Below are 25,180 nucleotides of genomic sequence, written 5' to 3'. Positions count from 1 at the left end.
ATGGTTAGATCATTTGAAATTACGACGATTTGAACATTTCGTCGTAAGTTTAATATTTATATTAAAATTTTAACGTGAAATTAAATAAAAAATTATTTCCTAATAATTTGTAAAATATTTATATATTAAAAAAGTAACATCTAATTTTTCCTAATATCTTTTTTTGAATAATTTTTATAATGATTCAACCGACAAATGGACCACTTTTTCTGATTTTTTCCAAAGAAAATACCCCGCCTTTGACTAAAAAAACATAAATCTTTTTTTTTTTTTTGCAAAGACGAACTAAAGCTTAGCAAAAAAAAATAGAAGAATAGACAAAAAAATATGATAAAGTGATAAAAGAACAAAATCAATTTATTTTTGGGTGAAAAATGAAAATTTATTATTAGACCCAAAAATACAAAATGCTAAAATGGTCCGACCCATCTAAGTTAACCCGACCCATGTTAAAAGCCATCAGTTGAAATAGCCTGGTATTATTCCCAATCGCAAATCACAATAATTCATTTGTAGGGTTTGGGTTTCCATCAAAACTAAAAGCTTAGCAAACCAAAAAAAAATATACAGTGTATCACCATCCAAATCCAGGCTCATCAAGCTAATCCGACCCACTGATGTCCAATCCGCCGCTATTTGGGGCACCGCTGCTCTCGCTGGCGGTACCTATCTCGTTCAGGTCTCTCTCTCTCTCTCCCCCCCTCTATCTCTTTGTTACGAGACTTTCATTCTCTTCTATTTAGGGCTTCTTTAATTTGGGACTTCTTTGATTTAGAACTTTTACGGTTTGGGGATTTTGAAATTGGGGTTTTTCGATCTAGGGTTTTCCTTTTCAAATGGGTTTCAATTTTAAAGGTTCTGCAGTTTTTATGGCTTCCAATGGGGCGGCATGGCTGCATTAACGGTATTTTTTCACTTAGTTTGCTTAATTGTAATGTGTGGATTGTAATGTGGCGGATGTGAGTTTTGTTCTTGTTAGCATCAACTGGAGAATCAAAGTTTGGTGGAGTTTCTTGACATATTAAAAAGCTAGGGTTCTATCTAATTTGGGGGAAGTTTGCCGAGAGCTTACTTAGTTAAATTGTTGCTTAAATGAAATCTAGATAGCTTTGTACAGTTATAATCTTCGATTTATAAATCTCGTTTTTGATTTTTACTTAGTTTCAGAAGGCAGAGCGAGGACTACAAAGAGCGGGTCTTGCACCTTTTTCCAAAACAGCACCTTTAAAATGGGATGATGCCCAGAAATGGATAGCAAGCCCAACATCCAACCAGACTAAGAATGGGCAGCCTCATGGGCTGCAGGGTGGTGTAGGATTGAGGAAAAATAATCAATTCGGCTATGGAAGCAGACAAACATCGATGAAAGTTTTTGTTGAAGTTCCAGACCAGACATTGATTTCTTGCAAAGAAGCAGATACCAAGTAGATGGAACTGAGCCAGGGAAACTGGAGGGCCAGTACTTTGTCTCTGTACTTCAGGTACAACTTTTTGTGTGGGTTTTCTTGCAACTTTTTTGGTCATTTTTGTACTCTATCTCTTGTTTAGTTCAGCTTGTGTTAAATGGCTTTTGTGGTGACTTAAGCACAAGGACTGCACAATCATATTTTTTTGTAGCTTAGATTATTGAGTCATCTTATAGAACGGTTTTTCTTTTTCAGTATTTTGTTTTGTAACTCCTTCTAGATAAATTGGGGACTCATGTGTGTATTATTATATTTCTGGTAAACTTAAGGAAGTCTCTAATAAGTAGTCAGATTAAAAGAAAGTATATTAAACAGAGTCTCACAAGGTTTGAATGAAAATCGAGAAATAAGTGCAACCAAATTAGTGTTACTTACCAGGAGACCAAGTCTTACTAGGTGTACTTGTTGGCTCACTAAGTAAATACCTTAACTTGTATTGATTTGGATTCCTGGAAGTGTTCATATTTCTAATGCTTACAAGTGCAGTGCAGAATTTGATATTTCAGGATTAATGGCCTAAATTCCAAAATTCATAACTTGAGTTTCGAGTGTCCATTTTCTGAGTTTAAACATGTTCTGAAAACCTCTTGAAACACCCTATAATCTGGTACTTTGATACTGTGCAATTTCCTGTGTTTTGTATGTCAAAAACCTGTGTCAAAAATTCTGGACAGATTGTAAATCCCTTGGAGTCTTATGTTCTATGTCCTCTATTTTGATATGAGTTCGCTGACAGCGAGGGCCTTCTGATTGCAAACATATTTAATCCTCTTCATTTTTATGCCTGTAATTAATTTTACTTCAGTTTGCAACTAGGGAAATCAAAAGTAGAACTATAAAGTAATGCATGCCAGATTTTTAGTTTCACTTATGTATAGATTCACGAGAAAAATCATAAGTTGAGTTTCGAGTATCCGTTTTGCATGATTCAAGATGTTTCGGAAACCTTGTGAAATATTCTAGAGTCTAATCGAATTTATACTGCTATATTGATTGGTGCTTAAATAATTTAGGCAGAATCTGAACTTTTGTAAATTTGATCGCTTTCTCTCCTTGTAATTTTTATGATTTTGCTTCGAACAACAGAGTCAATTTGTGTTTAGAATGTATTTAGTACTCTTCGTTTTCCCATGCTTTGAGATTGTTGTAACTTAATAGAGTATTTACCTGTTTAAAATACATTAAGTATCTTTCGAAAGTGAAGTACTAAATAAATTTAGCAAGTTTATGGATGGAGAAAATCGAATTCTGAACCAAGTACCTGAAGTAGCACTCGTTGATTCTCACATAGCTTAACTATACTTGTTTCGAAATGCCAAATTCTTATTGAACGATATTAATCTCAGTATTACCAGCAAAAAGCCACGAGATTACGTCGGGATATTACCAAAATACAGCAGGACAATAGGACAACAGGTGACATTTTTTAATTAATAATATGTATACCTAGGCTAATATGCATATAATCTGCTTAATTAATTAAGTTGAGTCATTTTACAGGAACATGATGGGTGAAGCCATAAACTCTCTGAATGTTAAGGATCTGAAAAACCTGGAAACCAAACTTGAGAAAGGACTTAACAAAATCCGCTCCAAGAAGGTATAGTCTACAATGACATTTCATTCTTGCTCGATAATGATAAGCGAATAACATTTTTGTAGTAATCATTTTTCCTCTTACAATTATTCTTCATAATAATGCAGACTGAGCTTTTGTTTGCTGAAGTTGAGTACATGCAGAAGAGGGTAACATAAAGAATTGTGTGCAACAATGTACAACCAATTGCTCAAGGACATTATATTTTGTTGGATTTAGTTAGTGGCTTCTACTTAAGTTTTGTCATGTATTGTACAATTTAATACGACTTTGTTCGCTGTACTTTTAATGTTTTTATGTATTTTTTTTGTACTTTATGATATTTGAATATTATTCCAATTATAGAATATTATGAGTTCTTCCACTAGTTTTGATTGCTTTTTGTTTGGCATTGTATTGAATTTAAAAAATGGCTGGAAACTGAAAAATCAGAATTTGGCTATTTTGGAAAAACAAACTTACGACGGTTGTTCATCACATATTCCGTCGTAAGTTACTAATTTACGACGTATAGTTGCGTCGTAAATTTCTGTTTTATTTTAACGAAGGTGGGTCTCACAATTAAACATACGACGTTCCTTCGTCGTAAGTAACTAACATACGACATTATTATTCGTCGTATGTTGATAACTTACGACGGAATATTTCGTCGTAAATAGATTTATTATTTTATTGAGAATGTGGGCCCCTCCTTTCTAACTTGCGACGTAATTTTATCTTGTGACGAAAAAACGAACTTAATACTCGACCAAAAACGACGATTTTTTTCCGTCGTAAATGGCTCAATTACGACGATTTCAGTTCAAAAAAACCGTCGTAAATGGCCAGATTTGTTGTAGTGATATATGATATTGACATGAGATTAGCTTAGATTTGGAAGAAGATTATGCATGTTCTATGTGACTGTGACATTATCACATCATTTTATTCAGTTGGGACAACCAGCTTTATATTTAGCATAAAAATATAAATTTACAAAAAAGGCATCATTTTTTAAGTTCGCTTAGGATGCTCAAATTTTTAGGGCCGGTCCTAACTACATGTATAATATTGCGGATATAATCTTCATTCTATAAATGTAACTCTTACCATTAGAAATGGAAAAAAAAATGTAGCATAAATGATGACATGTTCCCTGAGATAAGATGATGTTAGCATGAGATCCGCCAGATCATTCTCTTAATAACTAAAGGCAAATTTCAAAATTTTATGGTCCTAACCTTGCCTTGTATAAAAAATAATGGCAGGCAATTATAGGAATTGGGTGTTAATGATTAACTAATTTTAATCCAACTACAGATAATTCATGAATTATAACCTAACTTGTGGGAAAATTATGGCACATAAGTTTGAAAACTTTTTGGGGGAAGGACATTACTTCTAGTATTTTATATTAATAATCAAACACTTAATATAAGATCCCGAAAAGGCTCGTCTAACAGTTATTTAATATAAGATATTCATGGGAAGGCACATAAGTTTGAGAATAAGATAGTTTACAATTTGAAATTGAATCCAAACTTAATTTTTAAGTAATCATAAACATAATAAGGAAAAATTTAAATTTACCTCAATGTAAGGGCAAAACACGGTAAGAAAATTTGAAGCTAACATTAATCTTGTCAAGATAAGAGCCTCAAGCTTCAAATCTGATGTAGAGGACTTGTCCGGTAAAAGATAACACAAAAAATATCTACCCAAGAAGATAAAGAGTCCCAAATATAACAAGCTAAGAAGTTGGATATTATAAAATTTGCAAGCTGAAGGTAGATTAGTAAAACGTAGAATAATACTTACACACAAGGCATTTTGTATCTCTGGAAGGAGAATTTTAAAATTGTCTGCCACGGAGTCCGGCAAGACAACCGCAAGTTCTTTCAAAACCAACCTGCCCAATGGGCCAGAGAGAGGGGGGTACTAGATAGTAATAATAACAATATAAATTTATTAAACATTGCTAGCTTCTAGCTTCTTGTACCTTTCTTAAAAATGCAGTCAGGCCCTGCGCCTAAGCTACATATTGAGCAAGTTAAATATTGCAAAGAAAAATCCGATTAAAATATACGTAGACAACATATTTGCCCATTCACTTGCGAAAAACTGGTGTCACAAAGTCGAAGTAAGCACATCAATATTAAATATTATTTTATTCGAGAGCAAGTGAACGATAAAATTGTGGAGTTGGTATATTGCAGGACGGAAGATAATTTAGTGGATATATTTACAAAGTCATTGAATCCGGAGATGTTTTACAAAATAAAAAATAAGCTCAGAGAAGTCGAGTTTGAGGGGGACGACTGTTAGAATTTGAAACTCTTCTAGATTCATTTTTAATATAATTAATCGTTTGAATTAACATCAATGGAAAAAAATAAGAATCACATTAATAGTAATACAACTATGGGGTTGAAGGTGCATGCATGAACCACTTGAAGAAAATCAATGAGAAAGAATCAGTGCAGCTCTACAATTTCAGAACATAAGTGGAAATACAAAGTTGGAACATGGTTGTTAATTAATTATCCTATAAAAGTAGTGGTATGGAGCCTGCATGATAATCTGGTCATACTAGAAGATACAATTCTTGCTGATCAAATAGTCTATATTATAGGTGTAGTATTAGTTATGTTGAGATGTAAGGCATGATGTAAAGTGTAAGTTTTTAAGGCTATAAATAAAGCACCCTCTATTTAATAACATGTATTGAGTAATATATCAAATGAGAAATAGCAGTGAGAATTGTAGAGAGCTGAAACTCCTTGAGCAAAAAAGAAAAGGCCGTAGACTTGTGTGTACCAAAGAAATGTTGTATTTTAAAAATATTTAGTAGTCCTGTATTTTTCTATTATATAAATATATAAATATAAACAAAGTGTTTTAGTCCATTACGCTTCCAACAAACCTAACCATTTTTAACACCATGACCCCTAAACTAGTGTATTAAATGTTTTAATTGTTACCTCTCTTATGAGTGCTTGATTATCCTATAATCGAGAAGACAGAAACCCCATCAACAACTTCACAGAAAAAGTGATAAGTAAATGAAGAAGAAAATTATCACTAGCAATAACAATTTAGGTTGTTAGTTCATGCTCTTAAAATTAAACTATCTACTGCTAATCTATCTATCTATACTATACTATTATAAGCAAAACATAGGATAATTTGGTTGGTTGGTTAACACGTTCCAAAAAAAATTATTAACACTTTCCATAAAAATAAAAATATACATATAATTAATTTAGAAACACGTTAATTCCATATAATTAAAGGTAAAATTACATATCATACATAACTACCAACACTTGCACACTCCCATCACTCCCATCGCTCCAATCATAGCCAAAACTCTACTAATGCAAGTCTTAGCACAAACCCTCCATATATTTCGCAGGTTATTAATTAATATATAAAAATTCAATTATTACATATCCTACATAACTACTAACACTTGCACACTCCCATCATAGATAAAACTCTACAAATGCAAATCTTAGCAGAAACCCTCCATATATTTCGCATGTTATTAATTAATATATAATAATTGAATTAAGTTACTATTATCAACCTCTTCACTATATTTCTTATATTTAATTTGTCGGAGTTGTTGTTCATAAAAAATAAGGAGTACACTTGCTAATTAAGTGGGGATATATAAATTGTACAACTATACCCATTAAAGGGAAAATGAAAAATAAATTCAAATTCAGTAAACTCATCTTGAGAATATATATGCCTTCTATAAGATTATAACAACTATAAAAATTATTAAATGGAGTTTTTACCACGAAAAAACTAAAGATTTTAAGAAAATAAAAAGTTTTGTTATTAAATTTTTGAATCTCTTAAGATAGAATAAAACAAATTAATTTTCAATTACAAAGAACACAAAAGGCCATTATAGTTGAAAAATAAATTGAAATAAAAAAAATTAAATATATAAAAAATAAACCATTTAACCCTGATTAGGTAGCCCGTGCATAGCAGGGGTTACAGGCTAGTAATAATTATTTCATATATAAACGAAATATACATTGCTCTAGGACTGGTACTTGGGATTTGGAGTTCTAACCCTAGCTGAACGTCGCAGCTCTCCTGGACCATTTGCCGAGTTGGAAGAATTCCTAACACACCTCTGCTCTTTGACTGCCACATTTTCTTCCACCATATCATTTTTATTTGATCTCTTTTTCTGAGGCCTTCCTGGTGGTGTAATCTTCAGTACTTGAGGAGTAGCACCGTAACCCTTAACTAGTGTATCAAGTGTTTTAATTGTTGCATCTCTCAATGCTTGATTATCCTATATTGAACAAGATACAAACCACATCAACAACTTCATTGAAAAAACATAAATAAAGAAAAGAGAAATTTGTACTATCCCATTGATCCAAAATATAGGGAATTTGACATTTTCACACATATCAATATGTTTTGAATGTATATTTTTTTTTCTTTTGCTAAATTAATATGTTTTAAAATTTTAATTCAGAAAAAAAGATGAAAAATGTGAAATCTAACTATATTTTCAAAACTGCTAAAGATAAGTGAAAAAAGTCAAATGCCTGACAATGGGCCAGAGAGAGAGGGGTACTAGATAGTAATAATAACAATATAAGTTTATTAGACATTGCTAGCTTCTAGCTTCTTGTACCTTTCTTAAAAATGCAGTCAGATCTGCGATAACATGCTCTAGGACACAGGATAGGTCTAGGTGCATTGGAGAAGCAGCAATAAGTGAGAAGGCCTGGAAAATAAACCAGATATTTAAAAATTAAACTCAAGAGAAACAACATGAGATATAAACATATATATTTAGTTATGCATGTTACGACTAAAATTTAAATTATGCACCTTTTACGGCTGCAAGTCGAGTTATCTCATTTCCCATCCGATTTGCAAGAATAGTCAGGCAGGCAGGTAATTCTGCTCCAAGATTATCACCAAATGTACAAACAACAAAACCTATGCTGGAAATAGCACATTCTTTGACCTCCTGAAAAAAGACACGGTAAAAAAAATTGCACAATGACCTTCTACAAAGGTACGGCTAGAGAATTAACTAACCTGATACTGATCTTGATTTACTAAACATTCCATGATTGCATTATAGATTGGATAAATACATGGCTTGTAATCAAAATTGTACCCCTGAACAGAGAACGAGTTCCTTACATTTTAGAATTTGCACCATAATATCACACATAACTAAGAACAAGGTGAGGAATTGGACCTGGGTCTTTGGACGGACAACACGAACAATCTCATCACATACTCTTAATGCTTCAGCGGTAACTTTGTAATAACTGTCACGGACAGCTAATAAAATAGGACGAGAAATATCCTGTAACAGAAAAGAAGATGAAAGGAGGAAGGGAAAATATCTGACCAAGCACAACAGCTAGGACAAACACGTCACTGCAGTAACGTGTTTCTTTTATGTATAATTGATGAAGAGATATGATCTTGACATTAGATTAGCTTAGCTTTAGAAGATGATTATGCATGCATGTTCTATGTGACTGTGACATTATCACATCATTTTATTTAGTGTGGACAACCAGCTTTATAATTACAATAAAAATATAAATTTACTTAAAAAAGTGCATCATTTTATAAGTTGACCTGGGGGTCCAAATCTTTAGGGCCCACCCTGATTAAATGCATAATATTGCAGGAATTTATGACGTAACCTTCATTCTATAAATGTAATTCTTGCATTAAATGATAGAAATGGAAAAAAATGCAGCATAACTGACAAGTTCCCCCAGATAATTGATAAAGATGACAAGTTTCAGAAATTTCTAGTCCTAACCTTTCCTTGTATCAAAACTAATGGCACGAAATTACAGGAATTGGGTGTTACTAAATAATTGATTTTAATCCAACTATAGGTTATTTATGACTTATAACATGACTCGTGAGAAAATTATCGCAAATAGTTTGAAAGCTTTTCGGGAGAAGGGGGTTACTTTTAGTAACTTATATTAATATTCTAACACTTAATATAAGATGTTGTGTAAGGGCTTTCCTGTAAAAGTTACTTAATATAAAATAAGATATTCCGCAATTTGCACTTAAATTCAATCTTAATTCTTAAGAAATCATAAACACAATTAGGAAACGTTTAAAATTACCTCAATGTAAGTGTAAAACACGGTAGGAGAATTTGAAGCTAACACTAATCTTGTCAATATAAGAGCCTCAAGCTTCAAAGCTGAGGTAGAGGACTTGTCCTGGTAAAGATAACAGAAAAAATAACAAGCTAAGAAGTTGGATAATATAAAAATTTGCAAGCTGAAGGTAGATTAGTAAAACGTGGAATAATACTTACACACAAGGCATTTTGTATCTCTGGAAGGAGAATTTTAAAATTGTCTGCCATGCATTCCGGCAAGACAACCGCAAGTTCTTTCAAAAGTGAAAGTGCGGCAACCTGCAGAAATTTAAGGCATGTTGAAACCCTGATAATTATTGAAAATTAGAGAACTAAGATTTCCGAAGGTTTCGACCTTTGTGTTGACAGATATCCCTCGCAGCTGCCTCTGAACCAATTTAACAATCTTTGGTACTTCTTGTTTCAGTAAACATATGGGACTGCTGGACAAATAGAGACAAAAAATTCAATAAGCAATCATATTCATATACCTTAAGTAAGTATATTATTTTCTCAAGGAATGAAGGACAAGAAACTTCTTGAGAGATGCTAGATAGACCCGCTAAGGTGGAGCAAGAAATCGTTAATCAGTCAATACATTTGCATCAGACCTGGCGATATGGACAGAAAACTATATAACTGACAAAACAAAACCAAAATAAATAATATGATTCAACTGAAAATCAAAAATTTTAAAAAGGTTTGGATTGGTTCCAAAACCACTTATAACCAGCTCTCAAATATGTGATAACCATATTATGTATATAACTCTAAATTAGCATAACCATACATAAAATATTTTCCCAAAAAACTTCTTGAGTTTAACACTCACCGATATGTATCTACAGGTTTTAACACACACTGATATGTATTTACCTTTTACACATAATCGGATTTTGAAAGTATTTTAAGATGATAAGGCAAATGATCAGAAATATATAAATACAGTGCAAATTTACCTGGGCCCATCTTCATTCTGCCCCTTCCTGGCATTTCCTGTCTGGCGTAGTAGCTCAATAAAAGTATTGAACACATCCATCTATATTAGGAAGATTTGAGAATTAGATCAGCTAGCATTCGAGAAAAGAGGATAAAACATACAGTTTCTCGGTCCTAACCTTAACAACTTCTTCTCTTTCTCCGAATCTTTCCATCAATTTCGGGCAAGCCTGCAAGTACAGTAGTTCATAACCATTTAGGGTGACTTACTTTTCTTTTGTTGGAAACACAGCAAGTACAAACTTGCATGCCCTTTCTTTGTACTTTCATATACCTCTGTTTTCTTTTCTATGTTATTACAACCCTCTTGCAACTTGCACATGTTTTTCATGTACCTATTAAGATTTATTACTTTGTAAAATGTCTAAGGCAAAATTATCGACTAATGAGTTAAACATCAACAACAGCTTCTACAAACTCAAAAATAAAATGAAAAATAACACTTTTAGCACACCGGAGTTTGAAGCCATCTAACAATTGACATTACCTCCACAAACAGCTTTGGGAGCATCTCAGGACTAGAAATAGTTAAAGCTGCTAAATATTTGGCAGCAGCCCTCCGGACTTTCCAGCAAACATCCACATCCACTACAAGAAATTTGCCCATTTGCGACGGAATTTTTACACTACAATTCGTCGCAATTGGCCCAATTGACGGAAAATATTCGACGTTTTTCCTCAAGTCTTAAGTTCAGATTTTCATCACAAGTAATCATTTCGTCATAAGTATCAATTATGTCGCAAGTTCCAATTTTGTCACAAGTACATATTTCGTCATAGGTAACCATTTCGTCATAAGTATTCATTTGGTCAAAAAGTTAAGAAAAACGTCGCAAGTTAGGGATGTGGAGCCCACCTTTGATAAAACAAAACATAAATTAACGACGCAACTATACGTCGTAAATTAGTAACTTCCGACACAAAAAATGTCATATTTTGGGAGTTGGGGCCAACTTACGACGAAATATGTGATGAACAACCGTCGTAAGTTTGTAATTACAGAGTAGTCAAATTCTGATTTTTCAGTTTCCAGCCATTCACGGCTTCCAATTTAAATTCTAAATTTGTCAAAATCTAATGCAATCACAAACTCAACACAAAATGGATACAACTGTAATTTCATTTTTTACCCTACTTTACCACGCATACAATCATAACAATACAAAAGATATAAACATATTCACAATATATATAAACATTTGCTCAAATCCAAAAAATCAACTCGAATACAAATCCAAATATTGTTTACATCATTTTAAAAAAAATACTAAAACGACCATCACATATTCCATTTTCATCTAATGAAAAGTACAATGTACAAATATAGACATGATAAATTCTTCCAAAATCGTCATCCAGATCATTATGATGTGATCCCTATAATTAGCAAAAAAAAACAAGTTACATAAACATGGTATATATTATATATGCATGAATCAATCATACAAGTTAATTTCTATATTTGATGTTGTCAACAAATTATCCAGAAAACAAACCTTTTAAGAGAAAAGGGACGAATTAAAGGATTTTCGCCAGAATCTTGTTGCAGTAGTTAGCGGGGACAAATTAAGCCTTAAGGAAAACGATCTGGTTGTGCCTAGAAGATATTTGTTGTCTGATCTTATTCAATTCTATATCTCTTGTTAACAGGAAGTGGAGACTGTTGCAGTGAAGACTGAAGGAATAAAAATCACAAAAATATCTATAATAGGCTCATTAACCATGAAATTTCCAACACTAATAAATGAACTCATATAGGGCAAAAGGAATAAAAGTTCGAAAAATAAATAAAAATGTCTAAAAATGGATCGATAGTCATAAGCAATTAATGTTATGGTATAGGAAAAGGAGACAGCTCCTATGAATAAAGAAGGGAATTGATAGGCCAAAAGCCAAAGAAAGTAAGCAAAATCACTACTATGCATATTAAGGGTCCGCGAATCAAGATAGCCCAACAACAATTACAAATTTTTACATATATACAGTCGTAGGTTTGTCCATGTCAAATGCATGGCATCCCAAAACAACACACAATTAAACAAGTTAAAAAACAGAATCGGGACATGCTGGACTTCTGTCATAAAAAAGATTGCAGATGTCACTACCTTCTGACCAATTAATTCACGTCCTGAAGCAAAATTATCCAAATGAGCACTTCCATATCGTTCTCGCTGAAGGAACTCCTGCAATAAATTTTCATTGCCACCTTAAGAAAAATTATTGTTAGAAGAGACAAGACATGAATCGACAGAAAACTGCCAAACCCACTTACCAATAGATCAAACTGGGTGCCTTTCACAAATGCAACAATCTTGGAAAGTTCTTTCCCAGACATTAAATAACTAGCATGACTTCCAAGAATATTTTTAACAGAAGCAACATGCGCATTCTGATCTTTAAAAGGAGGGCTGCATTTGTGCATCTTTTCTTCAAATTACTAAATCAAAAACCGCGCCAAACTTCACAAATCTAAAATGATTATACACGTGACATATACTAGAGCTGCACAATATAGGTTTTACATAATGGAATGTCACCAATTTTATAACTCAAAATAAAATGTCAATGTGACAACTAAAATAAGTTAATATACATATACCGGTATAAAATAAGTAAAGTGCACATGATATTCTTTTCTCATGAAAGATAATTAATTGCAAAAAGTACTAATACCCAGAGACTCGATCGTTGAACCCTAAATCAAATACATGATATAGATCAGAGGATCCATATCAGATGTTCTACTGATGAGATACTTAATTGGTGTAGCATGTTGGTGTATGTACAGATTTGTAATAATATAGACATGTACTTAGATAGACATATAGAACATACACGTATATAGTACCGGATAAAAGTTAATGGTCGAACAGACAACGCAACAAAGGTGGAAGTGCTAAGACTACTCACTTGACAAGGAAATCATGGAAACCACTCACCCCAGTACTTCACCCTGCCTGATATATCACCCTCTGCTCCTCCAGTGTACTAACTAATCAACATCCTAGCTTGTAAACACCATTATTATTCCTAATTAACTAATTAGTAACATATATAGTTAAGTAGAGAGAAGTATATGGTGTATATATGAGTGAACATCTGATGATACCTTAATAGGTTGGTATGGTGTTGAGAAGCTCAGTGAGAGTTTTTTATTTATAGACGTGGGAAACTGTAGACTTTCTGTATCAACTAACTTTGCTCAGGAACGTGTACTAAAATATACTAGCTTGACTAACGGAAGAGAAACATCCACGATGCTTTCTATTTTTGACTCATCATTCTCATAGTTGTTACTGATGATAATTGATAAGTAATAAATTGAAATTTTCAGCCACAAGATTACTACTCATTTTAGAAAAATTAGAGATGTCAAGCTAGTTGACAAAAATTATTGCAAAGAAAATTCAACAGGGAATAAATATAGAAAAACAAAAGCAAATTTCTTTTAGTTACAAAACCAAAGCAAAGCAAAATGTCATATCTTCGTAGCTTCAGCATAGTTTAGACAATATCTTGGTATTGCAGATGATTTGACCATTTCATTTGAATCATATACTAAATCAGCCCGAAATCAGCCTTCAAAACAACCAATACACTTAATAGATAAAAGAACTCGGAGATAAATTGTTAACGAGTGCAAAATCAATTACAAATACATCAAACATTTACCCAATCTCCAAGATAAAATTAGGTTATACTTCTCAAATACATTTCTCCAGATGATCATGATTTGGAATTTAGATTTTGTAGGGTAATCGAACCAGGGGAAGCATCAAAGACGGCTCTGAGTTTTCATCGTTGTCTCCGAGATACAGCTGTAGCTCGAGCCAGAGGAGTAGAAGCTGCAGTCCCAGCAGTAGTTCAAGAACAAGCACAAGTGATGCAATTTCAGAAAGAAGAGTATTGATTCGAGCCAGGAGACTGAGAAGTAGTGCAAATAAACGTGCACCGGAGGCTTATAAAGCACATAAGCTTCTTAAGCTCTATAAATTAACTTCAGTTATCTTCTAAAACCTTTGAAACTCATGCAAATTTATATCACTTCTGTGTTTTAATAATGTTATTAAAAAAACTAACAAGTTCATAGCTCTCAACTAGACTCACGTATGGACCATAAATGACAATACTGACAATACAGATAAACAACACAATTTTGTTGAATAAATGTTAAATGTTATTTTAAGTGGGTCTTAAATTTAGAAGTTAATAAAAATATGAAAGGCCAAGAGTTTTTCTCTGTAGGTGAAAGGTCATATTTTTATTAACTTCTAAATTTAAGACCCACTTAAAATAACATTTAACGTTTATTCAACAAAACTCCCCCATAAACTTAAATACTTCTTCCATCTATCATGCCAATCATTTTCTTGTATTTGTCGAGAAGTATCTTCGGTAGCGGTTTTGTGAAAATATCCGCAACCTGATCCTGACTTGCTACATGCACCAATTCCACACTTCCTTTGTTCACATTATCGCGAATAAAATGAAAACCAACGTCAATATGTTTGCTTCTTTCATGGTTTACAGGGTCTCTGAACAAGTTCAATGGTCAACATGCCTTGAGGGAGAGAGCCAGGAAATTAGACCAGGGTATTTTGATTATAAGGTTTGAGATGCCTTACAAAATCTGGTGTGGTGGGTGCAATTCCATGATTGCTAAGGGTGTAAGGTTCAATGCAGAGAAAAAGCAAGTTGGAAATTATCATTCCACAAAGATATCGAGCTAGTTTCACCATGAAGTCTGCATGCTGCAGACATGAGATTGTTATTCAGACCGATCCAAAGAATTGCCAATATGTAATTATTAGCCGTGCACAACAGAAGATTGAGGAGTATGACCACGAAGATGCTGAAACCTTAGCACTCCCAGTGGATGAAGAGAAAGGTAAGTTGTCAGACCCCTTTTATCGTCTTGAGCACCAGGAAAATGATATAAAGAAGAAAAAAGAAGCAGAGCCTGTGCTTGTACGGCTTCAGCGAGTATCTGATGCGAGGCATGCAGATGTTTATGCTTTAAATAAAGTCCTCCGCTCCAAACTTAGGAAATTTCTAACCGCTCCTTACACTCCTCAACAGAACGGTGTGGCCGAGAGGAAGAACAGGACCATTCTCGACATGGTTCGTTCAATGCTCAAGAGCAAAAAGATGCCAAAAGAATTCTGGGCAGAAGCAGTGAAATGCGCCATCTATGTACAGAATCGATGTCCCCATGCGAAGTTAAAAGATCAAACACCACAAGAGGCCTGGAATGGAAAAAAGCCAACTGTCTCTCATCTCAAAGTGTTCGGCAGTGTGGCATATGCACACATACCGCATCAACAAAGAACGAAGCTGGAGGACAAAAGCAAAAAGTATATTTTTATTGGTTATGATGAAAAAACAAAAGGGTACAAGCTACTTGACCCAACAAGCAAAAAAGTGACAGTGAGTCGTGATGTGCGAGTAAATGAAGCAAGTGAGTGGGATTCAAATAATTTGACAGAGGCTACCAACGAAGTTGAAGAATCAACAGGTTTTGCGCCAAGTATACCAGTAAACTCTGAAACTAGTGATGATGAAGATGAGCCATGACAACCCAAAATGCGGAGTTTACAAGATTTGTATGAATCAACAAATGAGGCGCACCTTATATGTCTCTTATCAGATTCTGAAAATGTTTGTTTTGAAGAGGCAGTGCGAGACAAAAGGTGGCAAACTGCCATGGATGAGGAGATTAAAGCGATTGACCGCAATAATACATGGGAGTTAGTAGAATTGCCAGAAGGAAAACAGACCATTGGTGTGAAATGGGTGTTCAAGAAAAGGCTGAATGCTTAAGGTGAGGTAGAGCGGTACAAGGCGCAACTTGTTGCGAAAGGATACAAGCAGAAGGCAGGAGTTGATTACGACGAAGTGTTTGCTCCTGTTGTTAGAATGGAGACAATTCGATTGCTCATTTCCATAGCAACTCAATTTAAATGGTCGATATTTCAAATGGATGTCAAATCGGCATTTTTGAATGGTATGCTTGAAAAGGAAGTCTACATAGAACAACCGCCCGGGTACATAAAAATCGGAGACGAGAAGAAGGTACTAAAATTGAAAAAGGCGCTCTACGGGTTGAAGCAATCCCCACGGGCTTGGTATACTCGTATTGATGCATATTTTAAGAAAAATGGGTTCAAGCAGTGTATCTATGAACATGCCCTTTATACAAAGAAGAGTGGAGGTGATGTAATGTTTGTTGCTCTTTATGTTGATGACCTTATTTTCATGGGTAACAATAATGAGATGATAGAAGAGTTTAAGGGCGCAATGACACGGGAATTTGAGATGACAGATTTGGGTTTGATGAAGTTTTTCCTTGGGTTGGAGGTTAGACAAGGAGAGACAGGTATTTTTGTGTCACAGGAGACATATGCAAAAGAGATTTTGAAAAAATAAAAGATGGCAAAATGTAACCCAGTGTCAACGCCAATGGAACCAGGTGTAAAACTTTCAAAGTTTGATGGAGGAAAACGTGTTAATGCGAGTATATATCGAAGTCTAATAGGGAGCCTTCGCTATCTCACATGCACCAGGACAGACCTTTCATTAAGTGTCGGCATTTTAAGTCGATTCATGGAGGAGCTGTATTATTCACACTGGAAGGCGCTAAAACGGGTCCTACGGTACATCCAAGGGACAGTGTCACTCGGGTTGTTCTACTCGAAAGCAGAAAATAACAAGTTAATTGGTTACTCTGCAGTGATTGGTGTGGAGACATAGACGATCGAAAAAGTACATCAGGTTCCTGGGCAACACAACTTTTACTTGGACTTCAAAGAAGCAACCTATCGTAACACTTTCAACGTGTGAAGCTGAAGATGTGGCAGCATCGTGGTGTGTATGTCATGCAATATGGCTTAGAAATTTGTTAAGCAAGATGGCGCTAAAGCAACAAGGTGCTACTGTGATTCGAGTTGACAATAAATCAGCTATTGAGTTGGCAAAGAACCCTGTAAACCATGAAAGAAGCAAACATATTGACGTTCGTTTTCATTTTATTCGCGATCATGTGAACACAGGAAGTGTGGAATTGGTGCATATAGCAAGTCATGATCAGGTTGCGGATATTACAAATACAAGAAGATGATTGGCATGATAGATGGAAGAAGTATTTAAGTTTATGGGGGAATTTTGTTGAATAAACGTTAAATGTTATTTTAAGTGGGTCTTAAATTTAGAAGTTAATAAAAATATGAAAGTCCAAGAGTTTTTCTCTGTAGGTGAAAGGTCAGGAGTTGTTTCTCTTTGTGACTATAAATAGATTGCTCCTTTGCATTGTAATATGAATGAACTGTTGGAAAAACATATCAGAAATAAATAGAGTGGTTATCGGAAATATTTGTGTGTCTTGTTCTTTTGTCTTCAAATTTAACATCCTTAAAAGAATTAAATGTTTTTAGATATTAAACTAAAAACAATGTAAATTGATTGTAAAACTGGAATATAAGTACAAATATGTATATATAAGGGAGGGGGGCTAACCTTGAAATCGATACCGTGCTTAGGTTGCTTCTTGGATGAAGACTTGGGTTTCCCCATTACTTGGAATTAGAAAGGGAGGTGGGCTAATTAACCCATTTGTGTTTAAGGGATTTAAGAAATCAGGGTCGAAAATCTCGTGTTCGAGACCTAGGGATGGTTAACAGGTACAAGCGTTCCAAACGACGGCGTTTAGCGGAGATTGAGTTGAAGATGAAGGCCGGAAAGTGAGAGAAGCGGCCATGGCTTCCAGTAGTTGGACACAGAAGGCGTAATCGTCGTCGAACTCGAACGGTCTGGCTGGAGCACAGCGGCGATATCGTCGGGGCCGTCCTGGTTCGGCGGTTTCAGAGGGGACATTTGTGTGGTTTTATTTATGACCCGGTTTGTTTATTGACAAATAAGGCGTTTTAATATAGCGGTCTGCAAAAGTGAGATGGGCTCTTAATACTAAAAAAATAAAATTTTATAAAATGAGAAAAGTTCTATGGAGATCACTTTTTTATCGGAAACCTTCACCACATATGTTCTGCAATCAAACCACTATAAAATATATTATTTTGTGAACTATGTTCTACGAGTATCACTAATTCATTAAAATTATTGAAGATCATTTAAGTTTAATAAGTAGAATGTGTATGTTCTGCAAGCTGAACAAATGTTCTGCAAACTTAACATGTTTTGCAGAATAAAGTATTTTTGTAATGTTTTACATTCAGTACATATATGATATTCAAGATTTTGAATAAAATAAAGATCTTTGTAAAGCACAATTCACAAATAATATGTTTTGCAATTTTTTATGCAATATTTAACTTGCAGAACACAAGTGGTCTCCAAGGTCTCCAAAAAAAAGTGGTCTCCATATAACTTAACCCTTTATAAAGTGGTCTCCATATAACTTAACCCTTTATAAAGTGGTCTCCAAGAAACTTGTCAATCAAATATTTAGGGCTCACCCTAACTTTTCCAATGGAAAGGGCTTGCCCTGACCCGTCCAAGGGTTTTGGCTCGCCAAGTTATCCAAGGTTTGAGCTTGCCCTAACTCGTCCAAGGTTGGGGCTCGCCCTAACTTTGTCCAGTGTTTGGGCGCGCCCTAACTTTTCCAAGGTTTGGACTCGCCCTAACTCGTCCAAGGTTGGGGCGCGCCCTAACTTATCCTAGGTTTGGGCTCGCCTTAACTTTTCCAGCAAAAACCCATTTCCTTGAACATTCGTCCTTGGCTGTCCGTGAAAACCTATTTTCTTGGCGTCTATCCAAATTGAGTTCTATTGACCCGACTTTGACCCGGATAACTTTCATACCAAATTTTGGTTATAACAACTACCCCCAAATTTCATATGTCATTGTTATTGGGATTAAAATTTTAACTTTCTTGGTTTCAAAAGATTTGTACACATCGTTCTCTTAATAAAGCGCACCTATATTGGTTTAGCTTTTAGGGCGCGGTCAAAAAATTTTAACTGATTCATACGTCAATATGGGAGACATATGTACGTACTATTTTTAAACCTAAGCAAAAATTATTTCATCCTTAACCATGAGGGCGCGCCCTCCGCATCTTGATCTATGAAGGCGTGTCCTCGGCCTTTGGCATCTTTTGTACCCCTTTGAGGGAAATTCCTGTATAAGAAATGCATCTAACTCGACAAAGTCTTTAAATTTGGAGGGCGCGCCCTCTTAGAGGAGCATTTTTATCGACAAGGTTTTTATCTTTGGAGGGCATGTCCACTCCAATATCCGTAGGATATAGATTCATAGATCCATATCTAACGCTTAGGATGTGCATCAATTTTGGGAAAAACTGATTAAAAGCCAAGCAACTGATCTAACCCTCATTTTCATTTTTTTAGGGTGAAGATTGTACCACCACTTGATTTTTTGTGGCATATTAGGTGCAAAGCTAGAATTTACTGTAACATGAGCTTGGATGACAATGTTGAAGATAAAATTGGAATGACAATTTTGACGAGAACAGGGACAAGATCGTTTCGGAATGACAATTTGATGCGGAGAACAAAGATCAGAGTATCGATAGTGCTTGGAAGGTGAGGCAATTTGCATTGATATTTACTAGTAGGCTTACCCCTCTTCCTCTTCTGCTCGGACATCGTCAATCTGTTTACTCCTCCATCCAAACCCCCCAACATCACCATCACAATCACCATAAAATCCAATCTTCATCGCCGGTCATTCAAGAAACTCTTCAGTTTCCTATCCAGGTTTATATTTTATGTTAATTGTTGGATTTTTGATGTACCCTTTTGAATTCTTGATGAATCTTGCTGACCCTTTTTGTGATTTCAGAAAGTTAGTGGTGGTATCGGAGGAATTGGTATTGGTCATACAATAAATATTGAATTTTATTCTTCTTGTTCTTACAAGTATGTTTGGTCCCCCTTAATTTTTTAATGCCAATATGTATGGGATCATGTTTATGTACTAATCAGGTGAATTGGATTTGTGTTTTTAGGAAATTTTGTTTCTGTTTTAGTGAATGTTGGTTTATGTAGTAGTATTTTGACAAACAGAATTTAAAGTTTGGATTTTTTGGTGTTTGTTAGTGTATTTTTGTAGAATTTTGAATGTTTATATAGTATGTATTCGGTATGCATGAGCGTTTGGAGTTAATTGGGGATTGTATTTACTGTTTGTATTAAAGGAGTACGGAAAACCAACTGTAAAAGGTTGATTAAGCACTCTTCAAATATAGGCACATCAGCAAGAATATAACTTTATCCTAAACTTAAGAGAAAATTTATGTAAGCTCTTAGATACATAGAGCAGTGGAACATCCATCATCGAACTATTCTGAAATGAATCCATATTTGACCTTAAAGTCAGTATGAGGAATCACGTATACTCAAAGAAAGGTATCATAGATAATAGGTGACCCAAGGTAGATATGAGCACAAGGACTTCAAAACAAAAACTATTCAATAAACTACAAAACGTAAGCATAAAACTAAATTATATCTTAGATCTATAAACTCATTCTTAACAAAAAAATCTGCCGCTAATTATGTTACCAAACTCAATGCCGTGTTCAACAATAAACGGGAACATTGGCCTGAACAGTCATAAAGAGTACTATAAAGAGTATAGTACTGGCTCCACACTTTTATCTTGTAAGAACAAAGCTGCTTATATTCATAAACTCTAATTTATTTGAGAGATATAATTATGCTATATTGATTTGATTGACGCAATTTCTTTTCTTAATTCAGCAAGCATTATGCCACCTTGTGATGATTTAAACAATGATGATGACGGATTTGTTTACTCCTTCTCAAGTAATGAGTTAGACTCTCCACCTCAGGTAACTCCAGTGTTCAGATCATTGGCATCTGGGATTCCCAGTACACAGTTTACAGAAAGTGTGGCCTTATCTGGAATTCTAAGCAGATTGTTGAGCACCGGAATGTTCTTGTTGCCACCAATAACCGAGCACCTCAGGAGTTGAACCAGGTGCACACTTCAATTATATGCAAAGCTTGAATACTCTGCTTTTACCGAGTTATTTAACTCCTTTTGTAAACTTGAATTACTATTTTATCTTTTAAAACTTAGCAATATTTCATGTTTACAGTGTTCTGGTTTCTAACTAATGTTCCTTGCTATTTAAATTTTCCCAAAATTTCAGAGACTTGGTGTGTTAGAGAAAGACTATATAGTGGTGGAGGATAGTGTCATCGGTCTACAGGTCAAGTACTGATTTCAGAGGATGCAACTTTTTTCTTGTGCTAGATACTGTGCTCTAAGGCTATGCAGGAACTCTAGTATCTGAGAAGATTACATTTTACAGTCAAATAGTTGCCAATGCAGTTGAGTAACTAACTCGGTGTTGTATTTCTTATGCAAGATTTTGGAGATGCCATAGCCATATATCCTGACTTGGCTGATGTCGGGTATGACTTTTTCACTTTTATATATACGAGTAGCTAATCAGTCTCCTGTGTTGAATTGATAGTTTTCTGACGAGTATATTTTTTAAGAACCTTATCTATCTTCTTCCGATATATAAGAGACGATTACTATCCATTTTTAAAATCTTATCATTTTTCAGAAAATTTGTTTGTCATATTATTTAGGACAACCAGTGATCTTAGTGCTCAAGCTATATTAAAATAACAATCGCTTAAATGTGCCAGTTCACTAATTTAATCATTTGTATTTTTCACTAGATCCACCAAGGAAAAGAAGGTAAATGATATTCATTCTCTAACATTTGCTTGATGTTAATTCAGTTTGTGATGCAGTTGACTAACTAATAAGACATTACTTCTGATAAGAAAGTTACTAGATTGGCAAGAAAATCTTGGGAACATGTCAAGCAAAGCATAAGAAGAGTCAGACATAAGGTACGTCCTTGAGAAGGCCGAGTATAGTTTTAATGTTCTACCAAAGGTATGGGAATGTGTTTCATTAAACAACTAAAGCACAAATTATGCTGTAACACGAAACTGTTGTTGGCCCTTGTAAGGATAGTTATAAATGTATGAGATAGCTTTGTCATTGTTATGAGGAGTCTGTGTTTACTGTAAATAATGTCTGCCTATCTGAGGTATTTAAGTGGATTAAGGTTCCTTAGCAAAAAGGAAGTGGATTGAAGTTTATAATTGTTATTCCAAGTCATCATGACATGATGTATTGTTTGCTTTTCCATAAATTGTCGGTGCTAGCAGAAATTTGTTTCTTTTACCCATATTGCAAGCTGAATGTTAAAGTGAATTTAGTGCATCTTTTCTTTGAGCAATAGTAAATAGTAATTCTGTTTATGGAGAGTGTACATGTATCGTTTAAGTGAACTCGGCTCGGCTCAGCTCATTTTCTTAAACGAGCCGATCACGAACAAGAAAATAAGCTCAGATATATATGACTTAGCAATATATAGTAAATTATATTATCAGCATCGCTGGGTTGTGGTGAGCAATCCAGGTTTATCCACCCTTATTAATTATTTAGAATAATTATGTATTTTTTCTAAAATCATGACTAGGCTGGAATAAGTACATTTTTAAGTATGTAATTACCCTACTGAAAAATCTTCAATATTAAGTAGTCTGATTTTTAATTATTTAAGCTGCATTGTTACCAATGGTGATAGTAATTTTACAGGGGCTGGGTTTTCATCAAAAAGAAAATACATGTTTGGAAAAGCTTTCTATACAGGTACAAGTAAATCAATATATATATTAACGATTCTCATATAAAATATTTCTCATAATTTTTTATATCACACTATCATAAAACTATATATTCGTGTAGGTTCTTCAACGCCTTTTGAGTGAAGTCTTAGCTGAAATTTATAGTCCGCTCGTCCGGTGCATTGCTCAAGAGTTTTTAACATGTTTGTTCATTCAAGAATTGATGTATTTAGCTTCACAAAATGTAATTTATTAGTTTGGTATTTGTTTGTATTAGGATTCTTGTTTAACAGAGCATATCTGGTACAAGAATTATTGTCTAAACAGAGGATGTATCTCAAATTATATAAAATTAACTTTTACATTTTCATATTGTGGTATAATTTCTTTATATATTGTAGGGTTATATTAATGAAACCTACTATTGCATAATAAAAATGCACCACTGTTACATTACACAAGCAGAGTGTTACATTAGACTATGTGGGGACCCACATTGGGACCCACTTTTGCAAAATAATTCCAACCTAATGTAACATCTATAAAATGTTAAAATTGGCAATGCATAGAGGCCTATTGTAATACTTTTAGTCATGTTATAATAGGTAGCCAAAGTGTTACAATAGGGGACCTGATGTAATGCTTGCAAGTGCAACGCCCCTTACTGTTACAATAGGTCTATTGTAATGCTTTTCGGGCCTATTGTAACAGTAGAAAGACATTACATCATGCCATCTAGGCGTAATGTGATGCTTATTCTGTTTGCGCATTTTTTAATTTTCAAACGTGAAGATAATCTTTTTTTAGATCAACTCTTTTTAATTTCGCTTGTTTATCCAAAAAAATTAATATTGACAATGTATCCCTCTTGCCTGATACCCCAACTTATTGGTATATTTGAATGAAGGGTAGATCACTAGTTCAAGGAAGGTTATGAAATAGTTCTAAACAAAAGTTCTCATATGAAGATATTTAAAAGAGAAACTTTAAGATTTCTATTAATCAAAGACTTCTTTATTGTAAGTTCCACCAACTTACTGCCAGTACTTTTATCTGGAAGCATTTACTAGTGTTCGGCCGGTTTCCACGACTCGGGATGTTTGAAAAATACTGTATTTCATTACTACTTTCCTATATTCTATGGGGGCGTTTGGATTGTGGCGTGGAATCGGAATTGAATATGTGAATGAGGTAAATAAGACTGGGAATAATATCGAATCCTAAGGGTTGGTGAAGGTATGATTTACCCACATTGAGCGACTGAGCTTCCAATTTGATATATCAAAATTACTAATCCAAACACTATAATTAATGGGATTGAGGTTTCAATTTACGTTAACCGGACTCATTAACCATGAACCTAATGGCTGTAATCGCAGTGAACATATCAAGTGAAAAAGGTCTGCCTGAAGAACTTTATATATATTCATATGATTTGAAAAGAATCAGAATTCTTGAAATCCCAACACAGTTGAGGTGAGGTTAAGTAAGGGGCTCAATGCACTAGGAGCAAATTTTCTAGCAAAAAGATGACAAAGAGGAGTCCAATCCCCATTATATTCACAGAGCAACCAACTATTCCTTATATATTGCATGAAAGTTTCCGTAATATTTTCTGCTGTAAATGTTGCAGGGTGTGGTCCTCCTAATGTCCAATCAACATATGTCACTAATCGATTCGAATTACAAGTTCCGTAAAACATGTGAACATAAGTTGGCAGGTAATGTTCATCTGGATAACAAGCAGGAAGACAATACTTCTTGAACAGTGCGTAGTACTTTGTATCCGACACAACTTTTGTAGCAAGATCACGGTTAATTTCAAACTATTGAGACCCTTTCCGCCAGTCCTCAAGCTGAATATCAGGCTGTATTTTGGAGCTGTAACGCCCACGCCTATAGCGGGAGGGATCATCGAATGACTGCACAAAACTCTGTTCGGATCCAATGAGGTACCTGTAGACAGTTGGAAAGTTGTAAATTGGTATACAACTCTCAGACAGAAGAGCAAATTGCTCGTTGGAGAAGTCTAGAAGAGCGTTGACCAGAAGACGCCTTTCTGCTCCGGTTAGAGATGCAGTTTCCCACTCGACTTTCTGAGAGGAGACACAGTTGAAGAGACGTTTAATAACAAACTCTAATGAGTTCAAATTCACAATTTTTAAAGTCTAAAGATTTCTTGCATTAGTGATGCGTCTCAACATAACTTTTGCAATGCAAGCCGGTAGCCTAAAATTTTTTAAACATGAAAAAGTAACGAATTTTATATCCTGAAACAAACTGCTGAAGCAAACTAATCATACCTCAC

General features: G+C 34.5%; 1 protein-coding gene, 1 long non-coding RNA gene and 1 pseudogene across 11 annotated transcripts; 2 read left to right on the top strand and 1 right to left on the bottom strand.

The window, feature by feature from the left end:
• The first annotated feature begins 479 nt into the window (after positions 1 to 479).
• Positions 480 to 3,427, top strand: LOC141668387 (uncharacterized). Its single transcript, XR_012553045.1, has 5 exons — positions 480 to 679; positions 1,162 to 1,481; positions 2,813 to 2,882; positions 2,967 to 3,066; positions 3,171 to 3,427. It is a non-coding gene; the product is annotated as an uncharacterized LOC141668387 (long non-coding RNA).
• Positions 3,428 to 6,918: 3,491 nt separating this feature from the next.
• LOC141668385 (cullin-associated NEDD8-dissociated protein 1-like) lies at positions 6,919 to 18,170 on the bottom strand. 10 transcript variants are annotated; one of them, XM_074475259.1, is made up of 14 exons: positions 17,729 to 18,163; positions 13,889 to 14,061; positions 12,489 to 12,624; positions 12,322 to 12,399; positions 10,336 to 10,386; positions 10,177 to 10,256; positions 9,573 to 9,660; positions 9,395 to 9,496; positions 9,198 to 9,296; positions 8,294 to 8,404; positions 8,128 to 8,211; positions 7,915 to 8,056; positions 7,715 to 7,807; positions 6,922 to 7,363 (listed from the first exon to the last, which is right to left on the bottom strand). In XM_074475259.1, exons 3-14 carry the CDS (start codon positions 12,549 to 12,551, stop codon positions 7,359 to 7,361), a joined length of 996 nt encoding a protein of 331 aa, XP_074331360.1. In that variant the 5' UTR covers positions 12,552 to 12,624; positions 13,889 to 14,061; positions 17,729 to 18,163; the 3' UTR covers positions 6,922 to 7,358. The 10 variants fall into 10 exon arrangements, with proteins under 10 accessions (XP_074331362.1, XP_074331364.1, XP_074331365.1 ...); XM_074475255.1 differs by having other exon boundaries at positions 6,923 to 7,363; positions 12,489 to 12,653; XM_074475254.1 differs by having other exon boundaries at positions 6,924 to 7,363; positions 12,489 to 12,718; positions 17,729 to 18,164.
• Positions 14,707 to 17,722, top strand: LOC141666261 (uncharacterized; annotated as a pseudogene).
• Positions 18,171 to 25,180: the final 7,010 nt, after the last annotated feature.

This window comes from Apium graveolens, chromosome 6, assembly GCF_009905375.1.
Source record: "Apium graveolens cultivar Ventura chromosome 6, ASM990537v1, whole genome shotgun sequence".
In the NCBI taxonomy this organism is placed as follows: Eukaryota; Viridiplantae; Streptophyta; class Magnoliopsida; order Apiales; family Apiaceae; genus Apium; species Apium graveolens.
The sequence above is the reverse complement of the archived record's forward strand: the minus strand, read 5'-3'. Positions and strand labels throughout refer to the sequence as shown.

Bases quoted from the DNA above. Each gene is read 5' to 3' on its own strand.
- LOC141668385 (XM_074475257.1), bottom strand. From the start codon at position 12,638: ATGCACAAATGCAGCCCTCCTTTTAAAGATCAGAATGCGCATGTTGCT. The intron at 12,400-12,488 runs GTAAGTGGGTTT...AATTTATTGCAG, and splicing joins GCACCCAGTTTGATCTATTG to GAGTTCCTTCAGCGAGAACG. The intron at 7,808-7,914 runs GTGCATAATTTA...TTTATTTTCCAG, and splicing joins TCGACTTGCAGCCGTAAAAG to GCCTTCTCACTTATTGCTGC.